This window comes from Pristis pectinata, chromosome 20 (genome assembly GCF_009764475.1).
Source record: "Pristis pectinata isolate sPriPec2 chromosome 20, sPriPec2.1.pri, whole genome shotgun sequence".
In the NCBI taxonomy this organism is placed as follows: domain Eukaryota; kingdom Metazoa; phylum Chordata; class Chondrichthyes; order Rhinopristiformes; family Pristidae; genus Pristis; species Pristis pectinata.
This window is the reverse complement of record NC_067424.1, coordinates 12,091,696-12,115,468: the sequence shown is the minus strand read 5'-3', so window position 1 is coordinate 12,115,468 and position 23,773 is coordinate 12,091,696. Positions and strand designations below refer to the sequence as shown.

Genomic DNA, 23,773 nt, shown 5'->3' with positions numbered 1-23,773 from the left:
GTCTGTGTTGTGCAAAACCTTTCGGCGGGAGCTTCCATTGATGAATTATGTCACTTTGCCAATGACGATGAAATCTGGGCCAATAACTGTTTTCAACTAGAGATGCAATTGCAGCCCACTTGAGCAGGGTAGGCATGTTACTTGGGAGTTCATGTCTTAGCACTGGCACCTTGCTCCAGTTATATCAAATAACGATATTTCCCCCTTGTTCTTACACACGTACTTTTGAAAATCATGAAATGATAAAATAATTTCTTTGGCTAATATGTTGGATTTGTAGAAATTATAAAAGTTCAATTAAGTAAATATATCAAAAAAATATATTTTCTGAAATAAAAATTGAGCCCAACCGAAAGGGAAACTAATACTATTTGGTTTGGCAAAATGTGTAGACAATCAAAGAAAGTGGCTATTTTTGTTGTACATTTGAATTAAAATATATATATATGTAAATTACAGTCTTGTATGTTTTTATTTTTGTATAGCTGTGGAAATTATGAGTGAATTCTGTTATCTTTCAGGAAAGGACATGCCACAAGCCCCATTATGGGAGGAGAATTCTCAATACTTTCTCTTTCCTTGCAACATAGTAGGAGAGATTTGACCCACAACAATGCTCTGGTTCTCAGAGCATTGCTGTTCCCCTTCTTTATTCCCTGTATCCAATTTATTGCACATGCCCATTAGCACCCCCTTGGTTCTACCGCCAGCCATTTGCACCAGGAGTTTACAGCAGCCAATTGGGAGAGACCTTCTCATCATCAGCCAAGCGAGGTCTTGGTGCTGTTTAAGAGTTCTAGAGATGAGGCACTGTGCAAAATGACTTAGATAGCTTAGTGAACCAGCCCACAGGATCCAAATCTTCTCCCACAGGACCCAACACCTTCTCCCACAGGACCACCATGGGTTGTTTGAACTGTAGGAAGAGCTCATTTTCAGTTTTACTGACAAAACCACTTTTGAACAAAACTGGATGGTTGCATTAAACAAGAATTTTTAATTTTTTTAAAATTTCTTTTTAAACTTTTTTATTTACAGCGTGGTAACAGGCCCTTCCGGCCCAACGAGTCCACGCCACCCATTTTAAACTCATATTAACCTACCCTGGAGGAAAAAAGTTTGATGACCTTTCCTCAAACCTGGGAGAATAATCCAAATGTAAGTCTCAGACAAAGAAGGCAGGGGTGAGATAGAACAAAGGCGATAGCTAGGGTGAAAGGCAGAGGAGGTTAAATGACACAAGTGGGAGTGGTTCCAGCTAGAGGATGACTGAAGGACACAATAAACCTCAAGAAATGTGTTTGGATGAGATAGAAACGAGGAGACAAACAAAATTTGGATGATGACAGTACATCAAGTTGAATATGCAAATAGAATAATGGTACATACATAAAAGACTATTCCCAGTGTGCAGTTTGACTGTAAAGTACTTCACACATGCAGGTAGAGACAAGGAGCAGAATGCTCACATGACGTTATTATGAGCGGTGGGAAAATAGAAGGAAAAGAGATAGACAGTCTTCATCTTAATGGCTGGGGAACTAATCCCAGTTCTGGATAGAGTGTAATTCAGGAGCAGAAATGGGAAATATGAAATCTTCAAGTGGACATCTAGGGAAGAAAATTACCTTGCAACTAATTGTCACAAGAATCCTGAATTATTTGGTGTGCCGTTGCCTCCCAACTCCACATTGCAGACAGGACTAGTGGCTGTGATACTGCCTGATAGTGACATTTAATCTACCGATAATGGAGATAATTTCTACATAAATACACCATGACACATAGTATAAATCTCTGACATACAACCAGTGATCTAAATGATCAGAGCAAAAGTTGCACAAAGTTGGTGTATTAGACCAAAAAGACATTCAGTGAATGCAGAGCTACAAACCAATATGGTGAAAGGTGAACCATATTTCTAGCTAATGCCAGAACAGCAAGGGCATATGTTTAGTGTTGTGAAGATCAAATTTAGGGCACACATCAGGATTTATAAGTACAGGTTGTGAGCAGGGGCATCAGGAAGGATGGTCAAATTTTGAATATTGGCACTATTTAAAGAACAGCTAGATAGTATGATGAGAAGGTAGTTAAGTTGACTTGGAACAACAGGATCAGGATAGAGGTGGAAATGGATGGGATTGAAGCACTGGGATGGGAGAAACGTGATGGTACAATTGAGGGTGTAGGATTGAAATAAAACCGGATAGTAAGGATGTTGCATCAGTACAAGTTCAAAAGTCTGGAATACAATAAAAGGGAATTAGAATGGAATTGTAGGACCTACTGGTAGTCTGTTGATGAGGGCTGGAATTGCAGAAAGATGACATCAAAAAGACCAAAGGACTATCTTAACCCATACTAATCTTGTGATATACTGACAGGCCCATAAATCAACACAGGTAATTAAATGAAATTCCATAGCATTTTATTTAAATATCTTTTATCTATGTCTTCAGTTGTCAGAACACAGACAAGTGCTGAGCACACAAACAAATTAATCAGCCGATTAACATCCAACTTCAGGAGATATTCAATCAAGATAGCTTCCACAAAAGACACATTTAAATAAAACCAAATCATCTCATTTTCAGGTAAAACAAAAATGAAAATTCAACTTTTAGGATCACAACAGCGGTTAAAGAATAAAACAAATACTAAATTATCTAGCAGCTCTGGAGTATCGTGGAAGGTGTTTTTGCAGGCTGTTCACTGCTTTGGCACATTACTAAGGCATAATGCCACCACTACCGAACCCAATGAGATCCTTTCCTGCAGCAACTACTCCACGAGTTGTTCCTTCTGTATTCCACATGCACCTGGGAGTAATCATTGCAATCAGACTGCAGTACTTCAACCAACTTATTGTGCATTGAACCAGAGAGAAAACTGATTAATAAATTAATTGTGGAATCCAGCCTCCAATAACAACTTCCTCATTAAACAATAAACTACCACTGACATCTCTGTAAACCAGTTTGTAGTGTAGAGGAACCTGTCATGGGATAGGCGCCCAGTCCTCAAGGCTTATAACCTCAAACTGCAAAGAAACAGTTCCTTAGCTGGTTCACGTAGATAACTTGAATTGCAAATTCAGTGGTGAATCCTGGCTCAGTTCTTCTCATAAGGTTAGTGTGCAAAATGAAGCAAGTTATTCCTATCACCATGAATAGGGACTGGACAATCACTAGGACCAAGGGTTGGCTGTCTGTGCACGAGAATAATTGCTTTGGACACAGCAAGGAAGATTGGACATTTTCATGAGGTGCTGGGTGGAAGTTAAAAAGATGATTTCTTAAATGGAATTTCTATAATTTAATATTCATGATGTGACTGGTCTCTATTCACCAGTCTCAGTATTAAGCTCGTTTATACTGGGCACTGCTTTAGTTAAGTTTAATTATGCTCCTTTTTGGAATGTATCATGAAGGTACCTTAACCCAAAAGCACGATGGAACCTTTCCTGTTATATAAATATGCCTTTCCTTTCCTTGAATGAAATTAATTAACCCACATTCAACTGTCTCTGACTCCATTTGATGTGAAATGAATATGACCAACTCAGAAAATGAATTCTAATATTTGATGTGCAACAGCGACACAATACAATCTTGCGATAAGTCAATAGTAAATATAAATTCCACCTGAAGGTGAGAAAATATAACTTTAGAGAAAGGAATGTTGTGGTCTATTCTTCCATGATTATAATGGTCTGATAGGTTTTTTGTGAAAACTATCAGACTGACAACTGATTGTGAACTATTGCAGAAAAGTGCACATAAGATGGAAGTGTCCTGTAGCCAAACCCTTCTAATCCTTTGTGGTACCAGAAGCCTCCATTTGTAGCCCACCAGGTCTTTGGGATATTACCTCTTTTAAGCTCAAATTAGGACACAGGCACCTCAACTGAGCCACCATTCCAGTACAGTACTGAGGGTCCTCTACACTGTCTGAGGTACTATTCCTCAAATAGTAGATGCAGAGTGTCGTTCCTTCAGCATCATTTGATGAAGAGTGAGGAATTGTCTCACTAACTTGGCCAATAATCCCCCATCAACCAATGCCACCAGAAATAAATTAACTAGCATATTATGTGCTATACATAAATTGAATATTGCATTTCCCACATTACACCTGGAACTGCATGTCATTATATGTGAAATACTTTGAGATTTTTCTGAGAAATGTCATAAGGATTTATGTATAAAACTTTTACATTTGTTATCCCCAGTGGAAGAACAGATGAAAACCAAGGCAATAATGGTTTAGTGTTCATCTCTAAACCATTCCTCTCCACTATGGCACTGGGCTCTCAGCCCATAGGTTGTGAGTTCAAATCCCAGCATGGCAAGATGCAAAACTGGGAATGTCTGCCTTGCCAACAATGAAAGGAGAATGGCAACAAAGGTTGTTGGAGAAACCTTGTGGTTCGGTAATGTCTTTCAAGGAATCTGTTGTCTGAATCTAGTCCTTCTTTCATTCTTGTGACATGATTATCATTGGTAAAGCTGGCATTTATTGCCCAATGCTAGCCACAGAAGGTGGGGAATGGGGGGATGGTACTCCCACAGTGCTGTTAGATGGGGTGCTCCAGGAAGTGACCACATGTCAGAAGTTAACTAGCACAGTTGACCCAAGATAATTCAAATGGGCAATAAATGCTGTCTGGCCAGTGTCACACAGCACCTGAGCAGACAGAATACAGTCCAACTTTGGCTGAGGTATCAACCCCTTCATTTTCAATCTTCACTAACCTAGCACAAGAGGGGAGGAATCCCCGGTGAATGCTTGTATCCTGGTCTCCCACATTTAGGGCCTTCATTTTCACTTAAAGTGAAATTGGAATGAAACATTTGATTTCTCATCTGAAACATTTGGCATTTTGTTTTAAAACAAATCATCAAAAAAATCATTGAACCTGAACAAATCAAAAATGTTTTGTTTTAAAGAAAACAGTTCTACTTAAAAAATAACATGCTGGTTAACTCAAGTCGCACATGGTGCTGATTAAGACGATCATTGTTACTTTATCCTTTCAATGTCCATTCTTGCAGGAAGATTACTGCAGCCACACACACCAGTGCACTGCATCAGTTTAACTAGAAGCACAGACAAAAGCGACCTTGCCACTTTTCAAATTGTAAGGTGGTGCAGCAATGTCCGTTGTAAAAGTCAGCACAGGCTATCAGTCTATTCCAACACTGCACTGGATCCTTGCAGGACTACTGTGCGTCAGTGGCTGGCCGCTTGCTAAACCTCAGCTCTGGTATGAGAACTGGGACTCTGATATCGTGGGTGTTTTTGAGGGTCCTGTGAAAATAAAGACCTTGAATTGGAAATGAGCACACAACAGAAGAGGAAAAATAATCAACAGTATAGCTGCACAAGACCTTCATAAAGCCCGTCTCATGTCCCAGGTTCGATTTCTGTTAGGGGGGAATTTCTTCACATGGAATCTGAAGCTCCCTCTCTCATGACGCTGTATCATCATTGTTAGTCAGCCTGCCTCGCTGGCCAAAGTCATTGGGCAAGTTCCAAATAGGTTTTAATCACTAATCCCATTGAGGGGTGGCTTAACCTTTAGCCCATGTGTGACTGCAGACTGAAATGGCCCCGCAATCAATTTGGTTGGCAATTAAGGATGGGCAATAAATGCTGGTCTTGCCAATGATGGACACATACTTAAAAGAAATAAATAAGTGAAAAAAAAATGGAGACATATATCTGTGTTGGGCACTCACCTTGGACATTCAAGAAAAGGGCCCCAGGAGTTCAGCAATGAAATCACACTGAGTGCAGGTCACTCCTACTAAATTTATCCATGGATAAGATACCCAAGGAAGCCCAATTTCTATCTCAATACCTATTGTGTCTAAGCCAGGCTCATCCATTCTCCAGGGTTCAACCACTCACCTGTCATGCTCTGAAGATTGTGTAATCTATGCACGAGGAGAAGAACCAGGTAAAACAGAAGAGCAAGACAACCAAAGGTAAGGCCACATACAAGGAATATATCGGCTTCAGGTGACTGAATAATCTGCAGGAAGTCACAAGATGAATTAGTCAATGCCGTAAAGGAATGATGATCACAGTTCCCGGAATAGAACGAGTTGGTGGTGGGGATGTGGGTGTAACTGGACAACTGGTGAGAGGAAATTCACAGCAATTCTCCAGCCACACTGGTAACTTTCCTGACTCGTCCCCATTGTGAAGTTGCCCTGGCAAATTTTACAAAACAAGAAGGTATTTTGGTCCATTCCACGATGGAGGAGAAAGAAGTTATACCACACTTGTACAAAACCCTGGTTAGATAACACATGGAGCACTGATAGTAGTTCTGAGGACTATAACTTGGGAAGGATCAATTGCCCTTTGAGGGAGACTCTTGCAAATTTACAGATCAAAACCTGAACTCTGAGTTAAATTATGAGGAGGGATTACACAAACTACAGTTCTATTCCTTGTAATTTAGAAGGTTAAGGGGTGACAATCGTACTTTCCAGTCATTGGGAGCTAATTGTTCAATGGAAGAAAACTATTTCTGCTGGCTGGGAGTCTGGAACTTGGTCTGAAGGTTTGAGCCAGGCCTTTCTGGAGTTGTTGGGATCATGTATACATACTAAAGGTGGCAGGAAATTTGGATGTCTCTTCTGCAAATGACAATTAATGCCAGATAATTGCTAATCACAAGCTAAGATTGATGGATTTTACCTTAGTTCAGGTTGTTTGGAAGGTAACTGGTATAGAACATAGAACATTACAGCACAGTACAGGCCCTTTGGCCCACGATGTTGTGCGGACATTTTATCCTGCTCTAAGATCTATCTAACCCTTCCCTCCCACATAGCCCTCCATTTTTCTATCATTCATGTGCCTATCTTAAGAGTCTCTTAAACGTCCCTCATGTATCTGCCTCCACCACCTCTGCCTGCAGTGCTTTCCACACACCCATCACTCTGTAAAAAACTTACCTCTGACATCCCCCCTATACCTTCCTCCATTCACCTTAAAATTATGCCCCCTTGTGTTAGCTATTTTAGCCCTGGAAAAAAGTCTCTGACTGTCCACTCGATCTATGCCTCTTATCATCCTGTACATCTCTATCAAGTCACCTCTCATCCTCTTTCACTCCAAAGAAAAAAGCCCCAGCTCACTCAACCTTTCCTCATAAAACATACTCTTCAATCTCCTCTGCACCCTCTCCAAAACTTCCACATCCTTCCTATAATGTGGCAACCAGAACTGAACACAATACTCCAAGTGTGGACTAACCAGAGTTCTATAGAGTTGGAACATTACCTCATGGCTCTTGAACTCAATACCCTGACTAATGAAGGCTAACACACCATACGCCTTCTTAACAACCCTATCAACCTGCGTGGCAACCTTGAGTGATCTATGGATGTGAACCCCAAGATCCATCTGTTCCTCCACACTGCTAAGAGTCCTGCCTTTAACCTTGTAGTCTGCCTTTAATTTCGATCTTCCAAGCTGTATCACTTCACAATTTTCTGGGTTGAACTCCATCTGCCACTTCTCAGCCCAGCTCTGCATCCTGTCAATGTCCTGTTGTAACCTAGAGCAACCTTCTACACTATCCACAATACCCCAACCTTCGTGTCATCTGCATACTTACTAACCCACCCTTCCATATCCTCATCCAAGTCATTTATAAACATCACAAAGAGCAGGGGTCTCAGAACAGATCCCTGCAGAACACCACTGGTCACTGACCTCCAGGCAGAATAAGCACCATCTACAACCACCCCCTGTCTTCTCTGGGTGAGCCAGTTCTGAATCCACACAGCCAAGTTTCCCTGGATCCCATGCCTCCTGACTTCCTGAATGAGCCTTCCATGAGGAACCTTTTCAAACACCTTACTAAAATCCATGTACACCACATCCACTGCTCTACCTTCATCAATGTGCTTTGTCACATCCTCAAAGAATTCAATTAGGCTTATGAAGCACGACCTGCCCCTCACAAAGCCATGCTGACTGCCCCTAATCAGCCTATGCTTCTCCAAATGCCCATAAATTCTGTCTCTAAGAATCTTAGAATAATTTGCCCACCACTGAAGTAAGACTCACTGGTCTGTAATTCCCAGGGTTATCCCTGCTCCCTGCATGTTGGCTTTTATTGCAAGAGGGTTTGAGTACAAGAGTAAGGAGATGAAAATTTATTATAGGATATGGAGAAAAGGCAGGCAAGGAGTCAGGTCACAGATCAACCACAAATTCGTGAGCAGATTGGAGGGGCTAAATGATCAGCTATTGTTCCCATATTCTTACACATAACTGTCACTGGGCCATTACATTGGTTCCCTAAAACTCCATTATGATCTTGGAGAGTTAAGATCCTTGGACCCGAGGATAATGTTCTTAACATCCTAATAATTGGAAAATCATCTATTAACTTTAAGTAAATTTCCAACCATGCCCTTGGATTTCCCTCAATAACTGATGTATCAAGTCATCTGGACACTGACAAAATAATGTCATCAAACACCTTTTGCGAATCAATGTACAACATGCAATCAGTGTTTTTTTATTGGTTACCCAAGGAAGTTGAAAATACTTTTGTTTCAATGACTGATGCCTGGAAAGAGTTTACTCACTGATCCAACCAGCATCTGGAGGGCAAACTCCCCAATTCCTGCCCCTGTCACCAGTACAGTTGTTGCACATCCTGTTCAAAACAAAAGAAAAAGCATTAAATAAAACGCATCTAGTTATGTACATTCCATTCAAAACACATCCTTGTGGTAGGAGGTAAATAAATACAAAAACAGGCAAAACTTGAATAACCAGAGCAATTTTTGTGAAATTGGGATGTCCTAGGATGTATTACAACCCACGAAATTTGGAGTGTAACCGCTATTGAAGTGAAGGAAGAGCAGTAGCCAATTTGTGCACAGAATGCTCCCACAGACAGCAACATGGTATTCACTGGATTATCTTGGTTATAGTAATATTGAGTGAGGAATAAATATTGGCCAGGTGAACAGTGGTAATGTCTCTGCTTTTCTATAAAATAGTGGCCACAGGACCTTTTATATTGATGAGTATCAGTTTAACATTTCATTCCCAAAACACAGCATCCATGGCAGTCCTGCCCTGAAGTGCCAGCTTAGAGCTCTGAAAAAGGATAAAAGAAGGATACATCAAAAGGCTGGAATCAAACAGATGAAAGTGGAGCAGACTGGAGTATAAGCACCAGTACACACTAGCTGTGCTAAGTACCTTGTTTCAATGCAATTCTACACCTGCCTCAACTCAATATAATTTTTGGAGAATGTGCAATCTAAAGAGGAATTAGAGAGATTAAGAGCAGGACAGGAGGCAGAATCTACTAACCTTGGTAATTCAAGATGTCCTCGGTATAAGCCAACATACTTGGAAAGGTGCTGCTCAGGAAAAAGCCCAGAAGTCCCGTTCCCACATAAAGGCAAACAACGCTGGCTGGGAAACACAGCATCAGGACAAATGTGCCAATGATTCCGCCCTGCAACACGGCCAAACACACCATGTGAAAACTCAGACTGGACTCTCATTGAAGCAATGTTTTAAGATGACATAAAATCATTTGTCTTCTTTGTTGAAAGTGGTCATGAGCATTGGATGTTATGTGCACCAGAGAGAGACTGAGAGGGCTTCTGAGTCAAGTCTTTCATGTACACTGGGGTAGCAAGATGATGTTTGCTCATCTTCTAGATATTACAACAGGACCATTTTACCCCCATTCGAGATGTGGCCTTTGATTAACATCCCGTCCAGAGATTATGATGGGAGATAGGACAAATGGAGGAGTATGGCACCCATCACCCATCTTCATTAAGAATACCAAGGACCTGGGTGTCCATGTACATAAGTTACTAAGAGATAACAGCAAGCAGTTAGGAGGCAAATTGTACGTGGTTCTTATTGCAAGAGGATTTGAGTACAAGAGTCTCACCAACTTCTACCGATGCACCATGGAGCGAACCTATCTGAATGTATCACGGCTTGGTATGGCAACTGCTCTGCCCAGGAGTACAAGAAGCTGCAGAGAGTTGTGGACACAGCCCAGCGCATCACGGACACCAGCCTCCCCTCCTTGGACTCTGTCTTTACCTCTCATTGTCTTGGTGAAGCAGCCAGCATAATCAACACCCCACCCACCCGGGACATTTTCTCTTCTCTCCTCTTCCATCGGGTAGAAGATACAGGAGCCTGAGGGCATGTACCACCAGACTTAAGGACAGCTTCTACCCCACTGTGATAAGACTATTGAATGGTTCCCTTATACAATGAGATGGACTATGACCTCACGATCTACCTTGTTGTCACCTTGCACCTTATTGCACTGCACTCTGTAGCTGCGACACTTTACTCTGCACTGTTATTGTTTTTACCTGTACTACCTCAATGCACTGTGTACTAACTCAATGTAACTGCACTGTGTAATGAATTGACCTGTACAATTGGTTTGTAAGACAAGCTTTTCACTGCACCTCGGTACAAGTGACAATAATAAACCAATACAAAGACTAAGAATGTCATCCTATAATTACATTGAGCCTTAGTGAGACCACACCTGGAGTATGGTGTACAATTATCTTTCCTGATCCAAAGAAGAATGCATTAGGTATGCATACGAGTGTGGAAAAGGTTTATCAGACTGGTTCTTGGGAGGGTAAGTCTGTCATGTAAGCAGAAATAGAGTAGCTAGGTCTCAGTTCTTTGGAGTAAGAAGTGTCCTCATTAAGACATGCAAAAGGGTCTGAAAAGGAATGGATGCGAGGACGTTGCTTCCTTGGCTCAGGAGTCTAGAAAAATGGGTCACAGTCTCAAAATATCTCAGGTCATCTGGGATTGAACATTGTGGGACTGAACATTCTTTATGTAGAGGGTGATTCTCTATGCAAAAGGGCTGAGATCTTTCAGTCATTGATGGGATTCCAGAGATTGATAGATTTCTGGATATTAGAGGGAACAAAGTATACTGAAAGAGGACAGATCAAGTCCTGTTGAGGTTGAAGATCAGCCATGATTTTACTGGATGGCTGAGCAAGCTCCAGAGGCTCAGTATACTACTCCTGCTCCTATATCTTATGGATATACATGTATGTGTAACATAGGTGTTTAGCATATCTTGTAATTATGAACACTGAAAGTGGCCATTCATCCCATCGTCCATACCAGTTCCCCAGGAAGTAAATCCTATTAGTCCCATTCTCCTTATATCCCTGTATCCTTGCAACTTATTCTCTTTCCCACATGCCCATCAACTTCCCTTTGATCTTTTATTTTGCCATTAATCTATGCTAAGGGACAATTTTCAATAGCTAATTAACCTACCAGGACATCATTGGGACACAGAGCACCCTGAAGAAACCCTAGCAGTCACGGAGAGAATATGCAAACTTCACACAGAAGACACTGGAAGTCCACATCAACCCTGGGACCCTGGAGCTGTGAGGCAGCGGTACTAACTGCTGTGCCCCTAAGCTAGCCTTAAACAAGTCCCAAGTTAATTTTAAATTCCTGTGATCACCCCAATTGCTTCTAACAGATAGCACAGCACCGCTTCAGTTCTATCATAGAGTCATACAGCACAGAAACAGGCCCTTTGGCCCACCATATCCATGATAACCATTGAGCTGATCTGTACTAGTCCCATTTACCTACATTAGCCTATTGCACAAGCCATTTCTTTTTCTCCAGTCTCTGACATGGCTCTTGAACCCTTGACCCAATAACCAGGAGTGCTTGAGCTACAGCCTATTGAAGGGCCCTGGTCAGAACCCAGAGGTTAAGTCATTAGTCTGCCCTGAGCCAGCCAATCAGGGCAGTGCCGGGCCCTGCGATGATCCTCTCTTAGTGAGGGAACATACACTTGGTCTTGAAGGCCTGAATCCAGCACAGCCCTCACAATGGAAAAGAAAAGTTAAGAAAAATATCAGGATGAACCAAGCTGTGATACAAATACTCACCAGGTTTATAAACACCATGGTTGCAGGTCGTAACTTCCAAGACACGGGAATGGAGGCCAACCTTCCCAAAGTAATGGAGGCCCAGAAGAGGCTGCTGAGGTAACCTGCTACCCGAGGCTCAATGTAGAGCGGTTTCTCAACAGCATAAGTGTACACAAATCCAGAGTACTCACCCTGTCAGAGATGAAACACAACAAAAGGTATGTAAACACAAATCTTCCCACTTTTATTTCTTTACAATATCAAAAAGCCTTTAAAGAGAGAGAGGTCAAAGTTCCAATTGGATTAGCCATCCTGCCCTTCCCCACCCCAACATCAGCCCAGATTACATAAGCACTCTTCCACCCAGTCCAGACAACCCACCCCATTTAATACATGCTTCAACCCCCCTTTCCACCGATCACCATGCTGTTTACCATTTTAAAGCCCCTATAATTGGGGCCCTCTTTGCCATCAGGGAGTCACCCCTGAAAATAGACCTCCCACCTATGATGTGAGTGTCCCTTCCCTGTGGATGAAACCCTTGGCTCAGAACCTCCCCCAAATGACCAAGATACAGAGACTTTCAGTGAATCTTGCCCACAGCCCACACCCAACTTGCTCTCTATAAATATCAGGGCCTAGTGCTTACAGCGCTAGTTGTTAGAAGTTGAGTGGCTGATGTATCCTACTGACTGTAACAGAATAAAGTTATATTCTAGCTGCAGTTAAAGCCACACCTCAACTGGTGTTAATGCCATGTTTATGATGGAAATTAATTTACTCATACATTGGAAGGCTAGTAGAAAGATACACAACTTGAACCAACATGTCTGGGCAATTCCCATTCTCCTGCTTACACCGTCAGTTCAGCCATGTTACTGGAGGAGAGCTTCAATAAAAGAACTCGGAAGCTATCTTGCAAACTGAAACGTCATCTGATACAAAGTGTTGGGACAGTTTTTTTTAAATATTTCATATTTTGGGTTGTGGGAACTGCTGGCATGGCCAGCAATTGTTGCCCATTGCTAATTGGCCTTAAGAAGGGGGAGGTGAGCAATCTTCTTGAACGGCTGTAATCCTTCTGGTGAAGGTGCTCCTACAGTGTTTCTGGGGAGGAAGATCCAGGATTTTGACCCAGTGACTGGAGATCTGAGGGGCAACTTTTTCCACACAGAGGGTGGTGGTTATATGGAATGACCTGCCAGAGGAATTTCCAGAGGCAGATACAATTACAACATTCAAGAGGCATTTGGACAAGTTCATAGATAAGAAAGGAGTAGAGGGATACAGGCCTAATGAAGGCAAATGGAATTAGCATAGCATCATGGCAGGCATGGACAAGTTGGGCTGAAGGGCCTATTTTTGTGATGTACATGTATGACTGACTGGTGATATTTTTCCAATAACCAGAATGTTAGGAGACTTGGACTGTGAAGTGGTGGTGTTCCATGCATTGGATGCCCTTGTCCTTTGTGGTGGTAGAGGTTACTGATTTGGGAAGTGATGTCAGAGTAGCCCAGGCAGGTAACTGGAGTGCATTGTGTATCTGGTACACACTGCTGCCCCTGGTGACTAGTGGTGGAAGGAACATGTCATTACGGTGATAGATGGGGTTTGGCATCTATGTCTGGATGGTGCTGAGCTTCTTGGCTGTTTTTGGAGCTGCACTCATCCAGACAGGTGGGGAATGTTCCATCACACTCCTGACTTGTGTCTTGTAGACGGTGAAAAAGTCTGGGAAGTCAAGAGATGAACCAAAGGGTTTTCCAGACAGCCTGGCACAGAGAAAGTCTGGGCTGTTGAGGATACGATAAGGCTTTCTGTCCAGTTTTCTGCAGTAGACAGATAGCAGTAGGAATGTATAAGCTGTAGGCTGTAGTTGTGAGTGATCTTACCTTTCCCAATATTGACTGGGATTGCCTTAGTGTAAGGGGTTAGATGGGGTGGAATTTGTCAAATGCATACAGGATGGGGGTTTAAAGCATTATATTGAGTCCTACTCAGAAGGGAATGGCAGTTGGCCATATTTCAGGGAATGAGATTGGTCAAACGGTGGAAGTGTCTGTAGAGGAACTCTTTGCGAATGGTGACCACAATTTGGTAAGATTTATATTCATGGAAAAGGATAATGTTGGACCTAGAGTTAAGGTCTTAAATTGGATGAGGGATGACTTCAATAGTACAAGACAGGACTTGAGGAAAGTAGATTGGGAGCAGCTGCTGGAGAGTAAAGCAACATTTGATAAGTGGGAGGCATTTAAAAGCAAAATAGTAAGAGTTCAGAGTCAGCATGTCCCTGTGAGAGTCAGAAGCAAAGAGGGTAAGACTAGGGAACATTGGTTGACAAAGGAAATTGAGGGTTTGATCAGGAAAAAGAAGCAAGTGTACGTCAAAGTTAGGAAATTGTTATCAAGTGAGTGCTTTGAGGTTTATTGAGGAAATAGGAGAGATCTTAAGAAAGAAGTTAGGAGGGAAAGAAAAGGAGACATGAAATGGCCCTCGCCAATAGAAATCAAGAGAATTCTGAAACATTTTATAAATATATTAGAAGCAAGAGGGTAGCTGGGGAAAGAATAGGTCCTCCGGTGACCAAAAGGGAAATCTTTTTGTGGAGCCAAGGGATATGTCCCGAATGAATACTTTGTGTCAGTATTCACCAGAGGGAAGATGGGGATGATGGAGAGCTAGGGGAGGTGTATGGCAGGGACTTTAGAAGTGTTGATGTACAGAGGGATCTTGGGGTGCAAGTTCATAGCTCCCTGAAAATGGAGAGACAGATAGATAAGGTGGTGATGAAGGTGTTTAATTTCCTTGCCTTAATAGGCAGGGGTATTGATTATAGAAATGGGACATCAATATCCCAAGTGTGGTTAGGCCACACTTGGAATACTGTGTGCAGTTCTGATCACCACACTACAGAAAGGATGTGGTAGCACTAGAAAAAGTGCAGAAGAGATTCACCAAGATGTTGCCTGGAATGGAGAGTTTTAGTTACAAGGAGAGATTGGATAAGCCATAAGGAAATTGTTATCAAGTGAGTGGAATTTAATGCAGACAAGTGTGAGGTGTTGCATTTTGAAAGGACAAATCAAGGGAGGATATACACAGTAAATGGTAGGGCACTGACGAGTGCAGAGGAACAAAGGGATCTGGGAGTTCAGATACATAATTCCTTGAAAGTAGAGTCACAGGTAGACAGGGTTGTAAAAAAAAGGCTTTTGGCATCCTGGCATTTATAAATCAAAGTATTGAGTATAGGAGTTGGAATGTTTTGGTGAGGTTGTATAAGTCATTGGTGAGACCAAATGTAGAATATTGTATGCAGTTCTGGTCGCCGAACTACAGGAAGGATGTCAGTAAGATTGAAAGAGTGCAGAGGAAATTTACAAGAATGTTGCCGGGTCTTCAGGAGTTGAGTTATAAGGAAAGATTGAGCATGTTAGGACTTTATTCCTTGGAGCGGAGAAGAATGAGGGGAGATATGATAGAGGTTTATAAAATGATGAGGGGCATAGACAGGGTTAATGCAAGTAGGCTCTTTCCACGTAGATTAGGAGAGATAAATACGAGAGGACGTGGCTTTAGGGTGAAAGGGGAAAGGTTTAGGGGGAACATTAGAGGGAACTTCTTCACTCAAAGAGTGGTGGGAGTGTGGAATGGGCTGCCATCTGATGTGGTAAATGCGGGCTCGCTCTTAACTTTTAAGAATAAATTAGATAGATACATGGACGAGAGAGGTCTGGAGGGGTATGGGCTGGGGGCAGGTAAATGGGACTAGCCGAATAATGTTTTGGCACAGACTAGAAGGGCCGAATGGCCTGTTTTCTGTGCTGTAGCTTTTCTATGGTTCTATGGTTTAAGGTTTATTGAGGATATAGGAGAGATCTCACTAGAGTGCAGGAGACTGAGGGATGACTTTATGGTGGTTTATAAAATTATGAGCAGCATAGTTAGGATAGACAGCCAGAATCTTTTTCCTAGGGCAGGGTGTCTTAAACTTAAGGACATAGGTTTAAGGTTAGAAGGGAAATATTTAAAGGAGATCTGAGGGGCAAGTTTTTCCATTTGGGGAATATGGTGTGGTGGGGATATGGAACAAACTGTCAGAGCAGGTAGTAGAGGCAGGTACAATCACAACATTTAAAAAGCATTTGGACAGGTACATGGATAGGAAGGGAATAGAGGGATATGGGCCAAATGCAGGAAAATGAGATTAGCCTACGCATCTTGAGCGGCGTGGACGAGTCACATTCCTTCTCATTTTTAGTGACAAAATTCAGCTATAGGACAATTTCTGAGGGGCGGGTATGGGTTCCCTTCAGTTTTCAAGTCTACTTACCAAAATCCCATCTGTCATAAAAAGTACGATGGCGCCTACAATGTGGACAACAACAAAAGTACAAGGAGCTTGTTGAAGATACAAAGTTTTGAGGCAACTAGACAGACTGTCGGGCTCTGCAAATTGAAAAAGAATGAACATCTGAGTTGATTCAGGGAGATGGTATCCAGAATTACACCAAACACACATTTATACTAATGGGCCTATCCCAAGGCTCCCCTGGCTACCTTCTTATCCTTCCCATCAAAATAAATCTGAGCTCAAGTAAACTCTGTTATGCATATCCTAGCTCAAGCTAAAACCCTGTTCCGAACTGTGATCGCTGCTCCCCCTCCAGTCACGCCTCTCTTCAATGCAAATCTAGTACTTGAAAAGACTAGAATTGTAGCCCTGAGAACTGTTACCAGCTGACTTGACGACAAGATGAAAATCTCATTTTGTTTCCAAACCCTACCAATAATGTGTAATGATTCTTCCTGGTACACCTGTGAAACCTGCAAACTTTGTACCACTGAGTATTTTGCATGGGTTTATTTAGCAATGGGAGTTATGAACGAGAATTTAAAAAATTCTCATCTTTATATCCAGACTCCTTCATGGCTACACCCCTCCCTGTCTCTGTATTTTCCAGTTCAGGCTTCCTGCACTCCTCGAATTCTGAACTCCTGCCCAAGGCAGATTTTTACTGTTCCTTCAGCTGCTCAGACTTAAAATTCCCTCCATAAAACTCTGTTTCTCTCCTCTGAGGTGCTTCTTAAAACCTCTCTATTTGACCAAGTTTTATGTTAACTTGAGATCTCCATATATGATTCCATGTCAAATGTTCCTTTGTAATGATGTTGTGAGACATCATTAAAGCAGTAAACAAAAAACAGGCTGTAAGCGCTTCTCCAAGCGTGTAAAGAAGAGCTCAGTGGCACAGCTAGTACAGGTGCTGCCTCACAGCACCAGAGACCAGGGTTCAACACTGACCCCGGGTGCTGTCTGTGTGGAGTTTGCATATTCTCCCTGTGATTGCGTGGTTTTCCTCCCACATCCCAAAGATGTATGGGTTTGTCAGTTAATTAGTCACTGTAAGCTGCCCCGAGTGTGTAGGTGAGTGGAAGGATCTGCTGGGAGTTGATGGGAAAGTGTGGAGAATTTAAAAAAAGGATTAATGTAGGATTAGTGTGAATGGGTGGTTGATGGTTGACGCGGAATCGGTGGGCCAAAGGGCCTGTTTCTGTGCTATCTCTTCCTATGACCCTATTACATAGGTAAACATTGATTCTTTGGAGAATGAAATTTGGGAATTAAAAATGGGAAGCAAGGAGATGGAAGCGAACTTTTACAAATATTTTGTATCTATGTTCATGGTAGAAGTTAGTAAAAGGAGCCCAATAATTGGAGAAAATCCAGGAACAACAGGGAGGGAGGAATTTAGAATAAGTTCTCTAGAGGAAAAGTACCAGGAAAATTAATGGCACTAAAGGCTGATAAGTCATTTGGACCTGATGACCTACATCCTGAGATTTTCAACGAAGTGGCTGCAGAGTTAGTAGATACATTACTTTTGATCCTCCAGAATTCCTTAACTTTTAGAAAAATTCCAGTGGATTGGAAAACTGCAAATGCAATACCCCTTTTCAAGAACGGAGGGAAATGGAAGTTAGAGAATTTTAAGCCAGTTAGCTCCATATCATCATTGGGAAGATACTAGAATCCTGTATTAAGGCAGGATATTGAGCAAATCTTCAAGCACAGCCATGGTTTTATGAAAGAAATCATGTTGACAAATTTAGTCATAGAGCCATGCAGCAAGTAAACAAACCCTTTGGCTCACAGAGTTGCTGCCAACCATCAAGTATGATGATCCTACATTAATCCCATTTTGACACTAATTCTATATTAATCCCATTTTATTTCTCCCCATGTTCTCATCAACTCTTGCCAGATTCTACCACTCACCTTTACATTAGGGACAATTGCCAATTGTCCTACCAACCTGCACATCTTTGGAACGTGGGAGCAAACCAGAGCCCCCAGGGAAGACCCATGTGGTCACAGGGAGAACATAAACCAGTGACGGCTGGAACTGTAGGGCAGTGGTTCTACAGCTGCACCACTGTCCCACCCCCCTCTATTAGAATTATTCAAGGATACAATGAGCAGGGTGTACAAGGTGAATTTAGAGGGTGTAGTGGTGTTCAGTAATGTGCCACATAAAAGGTAACTGGACAAGGTGAGTTTATGGCATGAGGGGTGATCTATTAGCAGAGATGAAGGATTGGTTTACACAAATTGTATATTGGGATTAATACGTTGTTTTAAAATTTGCAAGCTATAAGTGGAGTGCTGATCAGTGTTTAATTATCTACATCATGACATAGATGAAAGGACTGAGAGTACTGTATTATCAGCAAATGTGCCTACAGAGACAGGTGGGAATTCATACTGTGAAGAGGACACAAAGAATTTACAAAGGTACTCAAATAGGTTGAGTGAGAAGGCAAAGATTTGGTAATTGTAGTCCAATGTGGAGAAACGTGAGGTTCTCCCCTTTGGTAAGAATAACGTGCATGCAGTGGAGGAAATTCAGAGGAGGTTCATTAGGTTACTGGGATGAAGGGGAAAGGTTGAGCAGGTTGGACATATACTCACGGGAGTTTAGAGGAAATCAGAGGGGGCTTGACAAGGTAGATGGGATATTTCCTTTAGTGGGGAATCTAGAACTGGGGAAGGAAGTTCAAAGGCAGGGGAAGGCAGACTGATAGACATGGAACATGGACTTTAGTAAGGCTTTTGACAAGGTCCCACATGGTAGGCTGGTCCAGAAGATCGAGGAGTGTTGGCAAACTGGATTCAAAATTGGCTTGGTGATAGGAGGCAGAGGGCAGCGGTGGATGGGTGTTTCTCTGACTGGAAATCCATAATAAGAGGCCTACTATGGGGATCAGTGCTGGGACCCTTGTTGTTTGTTATATATAAAAATGACTTGGATGAGAATGCAGGTGGTATGATGGGCAAGTTTGCAGACAACACAAACATTGGCCATAGGCAGCAAGGGTTGCCTAAGGATACAACAGGGCATAGATCAACTGTAAAGTTGGGTGGAGCAGTGGCAGATGGAATTTAATGTGAGGTAATACACCTTGGGAGGTCAAATTGTGGCCGGGACCTTTGAAGTGTTGATGTACAGAGAGACCTTGGGGTGCAAGTCCATAACTCCTGACATGGGTGAATAGGGCAGTGATAAAGCTATTTGGTGTGCTTGTCTTCATTGGCCAGGGCATTGAGTTTAAGAACTGTGATGCCATGCTGCAGTTGGTTAGACCATACTTACTGTGTACCGTTCTGGTCGGCACACTGTATGAAATATATGGTAGCAGTAGAGAGACTGCAGAAGAGTTTCACTAGGATGCTGCCTAGAATGGAAGGCCGTAATTATAAGGAGAGATTGGGTAGGCTGGGTCTATTCTTACTGGAACATAGAAGGCTGAGGGGTGACCTTACAGAGGTTTATCTGACTATGCCCCTCATAATTTTATAGTCAGATTTTTTTTTCCAGGGCAAGGGAGTCTAGAATTAGAGGGCACAGGTTTAAGGTGAGAGGTAAGTTTTTCCACACAGAAGGTGGTGAATATCTGGAATGAGCTGCCAGAGCAGATGTTTAAAAGGCATTTGGACAGGCACTTGGATGGGAAAGGCACAGAGATGAGATGGACTATGACCTCATGATCTACCTTGTTGTGACCTTGCACCTTATTGCACTGCACTTTCTCTGTAGCTGCGACACTTTACTCTGTACTGTTATTGTTTTTACCTGTACTACATCAATGCACTCCGTACTAACCCAATGTGACTACACTGTGTAATGAATTGACCTGTACGATCGGTATGCAAGACAAGTTTTTCACTGTACCTCAGTACAAGTGACAATAATAAACCAATGCCAATACAGGCCTAACATGGGAAATGGGATTAATATAGATAGACAACATGGTTGGCATGGAATGAGGTTGTTCGTTCCCATGATTCTACCAAGTGGGAGCATGTTTTCAGAAAAGAGGTCAAACACTTAACCCGAAGACATGGAAGTTCTTCTCTTAGATGAATTTGAACGTTTGGAATTCCCCAGCCTGGAAGGCTGTGAGAATGAATCACAAACCATATTCAAGCCTGAGGCAGATTGATTTTTCATCCCTAGGGAGGAGTCAAAGATTATGGGGAACTGGCATGAAAATGGAGTTGTGGGGAAAAAGAAATCAGATTAACCATCATCTTAGTGAAGGTGGAGCTAGCTGAAGGGGGCCATATGACCTACTCCTTTTTCTTATGTTCTTCTAAAATGCTTTGGATTCTTGTTTTTATAGAATGTCTTTCATGCATTAACAAGTTGTTATCGTTCCACTTCTTCCTCTCTCATGTAGTTATCCAACTCCTTTCAATCCTGCAAGCATGGTATTGTAGTGGTTGGCATAACACTACTACAGCACCGGTGACCTGGGTTCAATTCCGGCCACTGTCTGCAAGGAGTTTGTATGTTCTCCCCATGTCTGCGTGGGTTTCCTCCCACATTCCAAAGACATACAGGTTAGGAAGTTGTGGGCATGCTACGTTGGCGCCGGAAGAGTGGCAACACTTGCGGGCTGCCCCCAGAACACTCTACGCAAAAGATGCCTTTCATGTGTTTCGATGTACATGTGACTAATAAAGATATCTTATCCATCTAGGTTACTCACTTGACCGTACCTTGTGGTAGCAGGCTGCACATTATCACCACTCTGTTATGCTCAAAAGGACATTGGCCAAATAAACCATACAAGATTCTAATCGGTTAGAGCAGGATTATTAAGTGCAAGGCAGCGATGTCTTTTACTATTATTAGCAGGGTTTCAGTAAAATGCGTTGACATTTTATATTAACTACATGTGATTGCTAACTCCCAGTGCTGTAATTATAGATTTTGCTGTTATAAACAAGAAAAATAGATTTGCACTTGTATCGTTCCATTTGCATGCAGTACATCTGAAGGGCAAACACTATCACTTTGTCAACAACCATGACAACCAAGCTTACATGTCCTCAGAATTCCCCAAAATGCTAACGGCCAACAAAGTTTATCCAAGGTGTTGTCACCACACCCAATTCATGCACAGCAGGCTCCCACAGAGAATAACGTCACAAACTAGTTTGCTTTTGGTTGAGAAAAATAGATGTTTAGGGTTTTGGGGAACAGGCAAGATAGTGGAGCTGAGACCAAGATGAGGTTGGTCATCTTACTGAATGGCAGACAGGGCTCAAAGGTCCAGCTCCTGTTTCTTGTCAATATTATGCAAGGAACTTGCCTGAGCTGTTAAAGTTCCTGAAGACTGGAAGGTGGCTAATGTCGTTCCATTTTTAAGAAGGGTAGCAAGGACAAGCCAGGGAACTACAGGCTGGTTAGCCTGACGTCAGTAGTGGGGAAATAACCGGAGGGAATTCTGAGGCACAGCATCTACCAGCATTTGGATAGACAAGATCTGATTAGGAGGAGTCAGCATGGCTTTTTGCATGGAAAGTCGTACTTGACGAACCTTTTTAGAGTTTTTGGAAGAGGTAAGCAAAAAGGTAGATGAGGGTAGGACAGTGGATATTGTCTATTTGGACTTTAGCAAGGCCTTGACAAGGTCCCACATCGTCAGTTGGTCCGGATGGTCAGGTCTCATGGAATCTAGGGAGAGCTAGTTGGGTGGATTCAAAACTGGCTGGGAGATAGGAAGCAGAGGGTGGTGGTCAAAGGTTGTTTCTCAGAATGGAGGCCGGTGACTAGTGGTGTGCCACAGGGGTTGGTGTTTGGACCCTTGTAATTCATTACTTATATAAAAGATTTGGATGTGAATGCACAAGGCTTGATCAGTAAGTTTGCGGATGACATGAAATTAGGTAAGAGAAGATACTTATTAGTCACATGTACATCAAAGCACACAGTGAAATGTGTCTTTTTGCATTACTGAGAATATGCTGGGGGTAGCACACTTCTGGCACCAACATAGCGTGCCCACAACTCCTAACCTGTAGGTCTTTAGAATGTTGGAGGAAACCCACGTAGACACGGGGAGAACGTACAAACTCCTTACTGACAGCAGCAGAATTGAACCTGGGTCGCTGACGCTGTAATAGCGTTGTTGATCATGAAGGTTATCATAGATTACAGGCGAACCTTGATCAGTTAGGAAAGTGGGCCAAGGAGCAGCAAATGCATTTCAATACAGATAAGTGTGAGGTGGTGCATTTTGGAAAGTCAAACCAGTGTATGACTTATACTATGAATGGTAGGGCACTAGGGAGTGTAATGGATCCGAGGGACCTAGGAGTACAAGTGCAGAGTTCATTGAAAATGGCGTCACATATAGACAGGGTGGTGAAAAAGGCATTTAGCACGCTGGCCTTCATCAGTCAGGGCATTGAGTATAGGAGCCGAGACATTTTGTTGCAGTTGTACAAGTTGTTGGTGAGGCCGCACTTCGAGTACTGTGTACAGTTTTGGTCACCCTGTTATAGGAAAGATGTGGTTAAACTGGAAAGGATGCAGAAAAGATTTGTGAGGATGCTGCCAGGACTAGAGCCTGACTTATAGGGAGAGGTTGGCCAGGCTAGGTCTTTATTCCTTGTAACGTAGGAGAATGAGGGGCAACCTTATAGAAATGTTTAAAATTATGAGAGGCATAGATAAGGTGGACAGTAACAGTCTTTTCCCCAGGGTAGGGGAGTCCAAAACTAGGGGACAAAGGTTGAGGATGAGAGGAGAAAGATTTAAAAAAGAGACCTGAGGGACACCTTTTTCACTGAGAAGGTGGTGAGTATATGGAACAAGCTGCCAGAGGAAGTGGTTGAGGCAGGTACAATAGTATCATTAAAGAAGCACTTGGATAGGTACACAGAGGGTCGGGGCTTGGACGGATATGGGCCGAATGCAGAAAATAGGGACTAGCTGGGTGGGTGGGGACTCGTTGGGCTGAAGGCCCTATATCCATGCTGTATTGCTCTATGACTCTAAGAAGCTCCGGTGTCTTTCCTATCTGAGAAGTAAGAACTAGTCAGGACTCATATCAGCCCAAAAGAAGGACTCATATCAGCTGTGACTCACATGGCTGCAAGTACAGATTTGACTACCTGAAGGAATCACACTGGGAATACAATAGCAACACTAAACCTCCAAGGAAGCAGCAAATAATTGACTCCTAAATTATCATATACCCAAACAACTCCGCAAGAAGCTGTCCCAGAATCCAAATTGCTCAGTCTTTGTGACCTGTCTGCTTACTGTGTCTTCACTTATTTTTCAGGAGGCGAGTGCCCTTTAATTATTGCTCTACTTATTGCCCATTCCCAAAATGCTGCTGAACAGAGTGACCACTTCAAGGGAGAACTATTGGTGGAGCTGGAATTGACGGAATAAGAATGGTAGATTTCCTCCTCTGAATGACACCAGCAAATCAGATGGACGGCTTTA

At 42.5% G+C, this 23,773-nt stretch overlaps 1 protein-coding gene across 1 annotated transcript in view; it reads right to left on the bottom strand.

Moving 5' to 3' along the window:
- Positions 1-2,414: 2,414 nt before the first annotated feature.
- The window catches only part of LOC127580709 (major facilitator superfamily domain-containing protein 4A-like), a 61,163-nt gene continuing 39,804 nt past the window's right edge, over positions 2,415-23,773 (bottom strand). Inside the window, exons 5-10 of the mRNA XM_052034479.1 lie at positions 16,300-16,415; positions 11,979-12,152; positions 9,361-9,508; positions 8,622-8,692; positions 5,917-6,040; positions 2,415-5,313 (exon numbers count right to left, since the gene is read on the bottom strand). Of these exons, the coding sequence (XP_051890439.1) occupies positions 5,261-5,313; positions 5,917-6,040; positions 8,622-8,692; positions 9,361-9,508; positions 11,979-12,152; positions 16,300-16,415 (686 nt within the window). The 3' untranslated portion in view covers positions 2,415-5,260. The remainder of the gene's footprint in view (positions 5,314-5,916; positions 6,041-8,621; positions 8,693-9,360; positions 9,509-11,978; positions 12,153-16,299; positions 16,416-23,773) is intronic.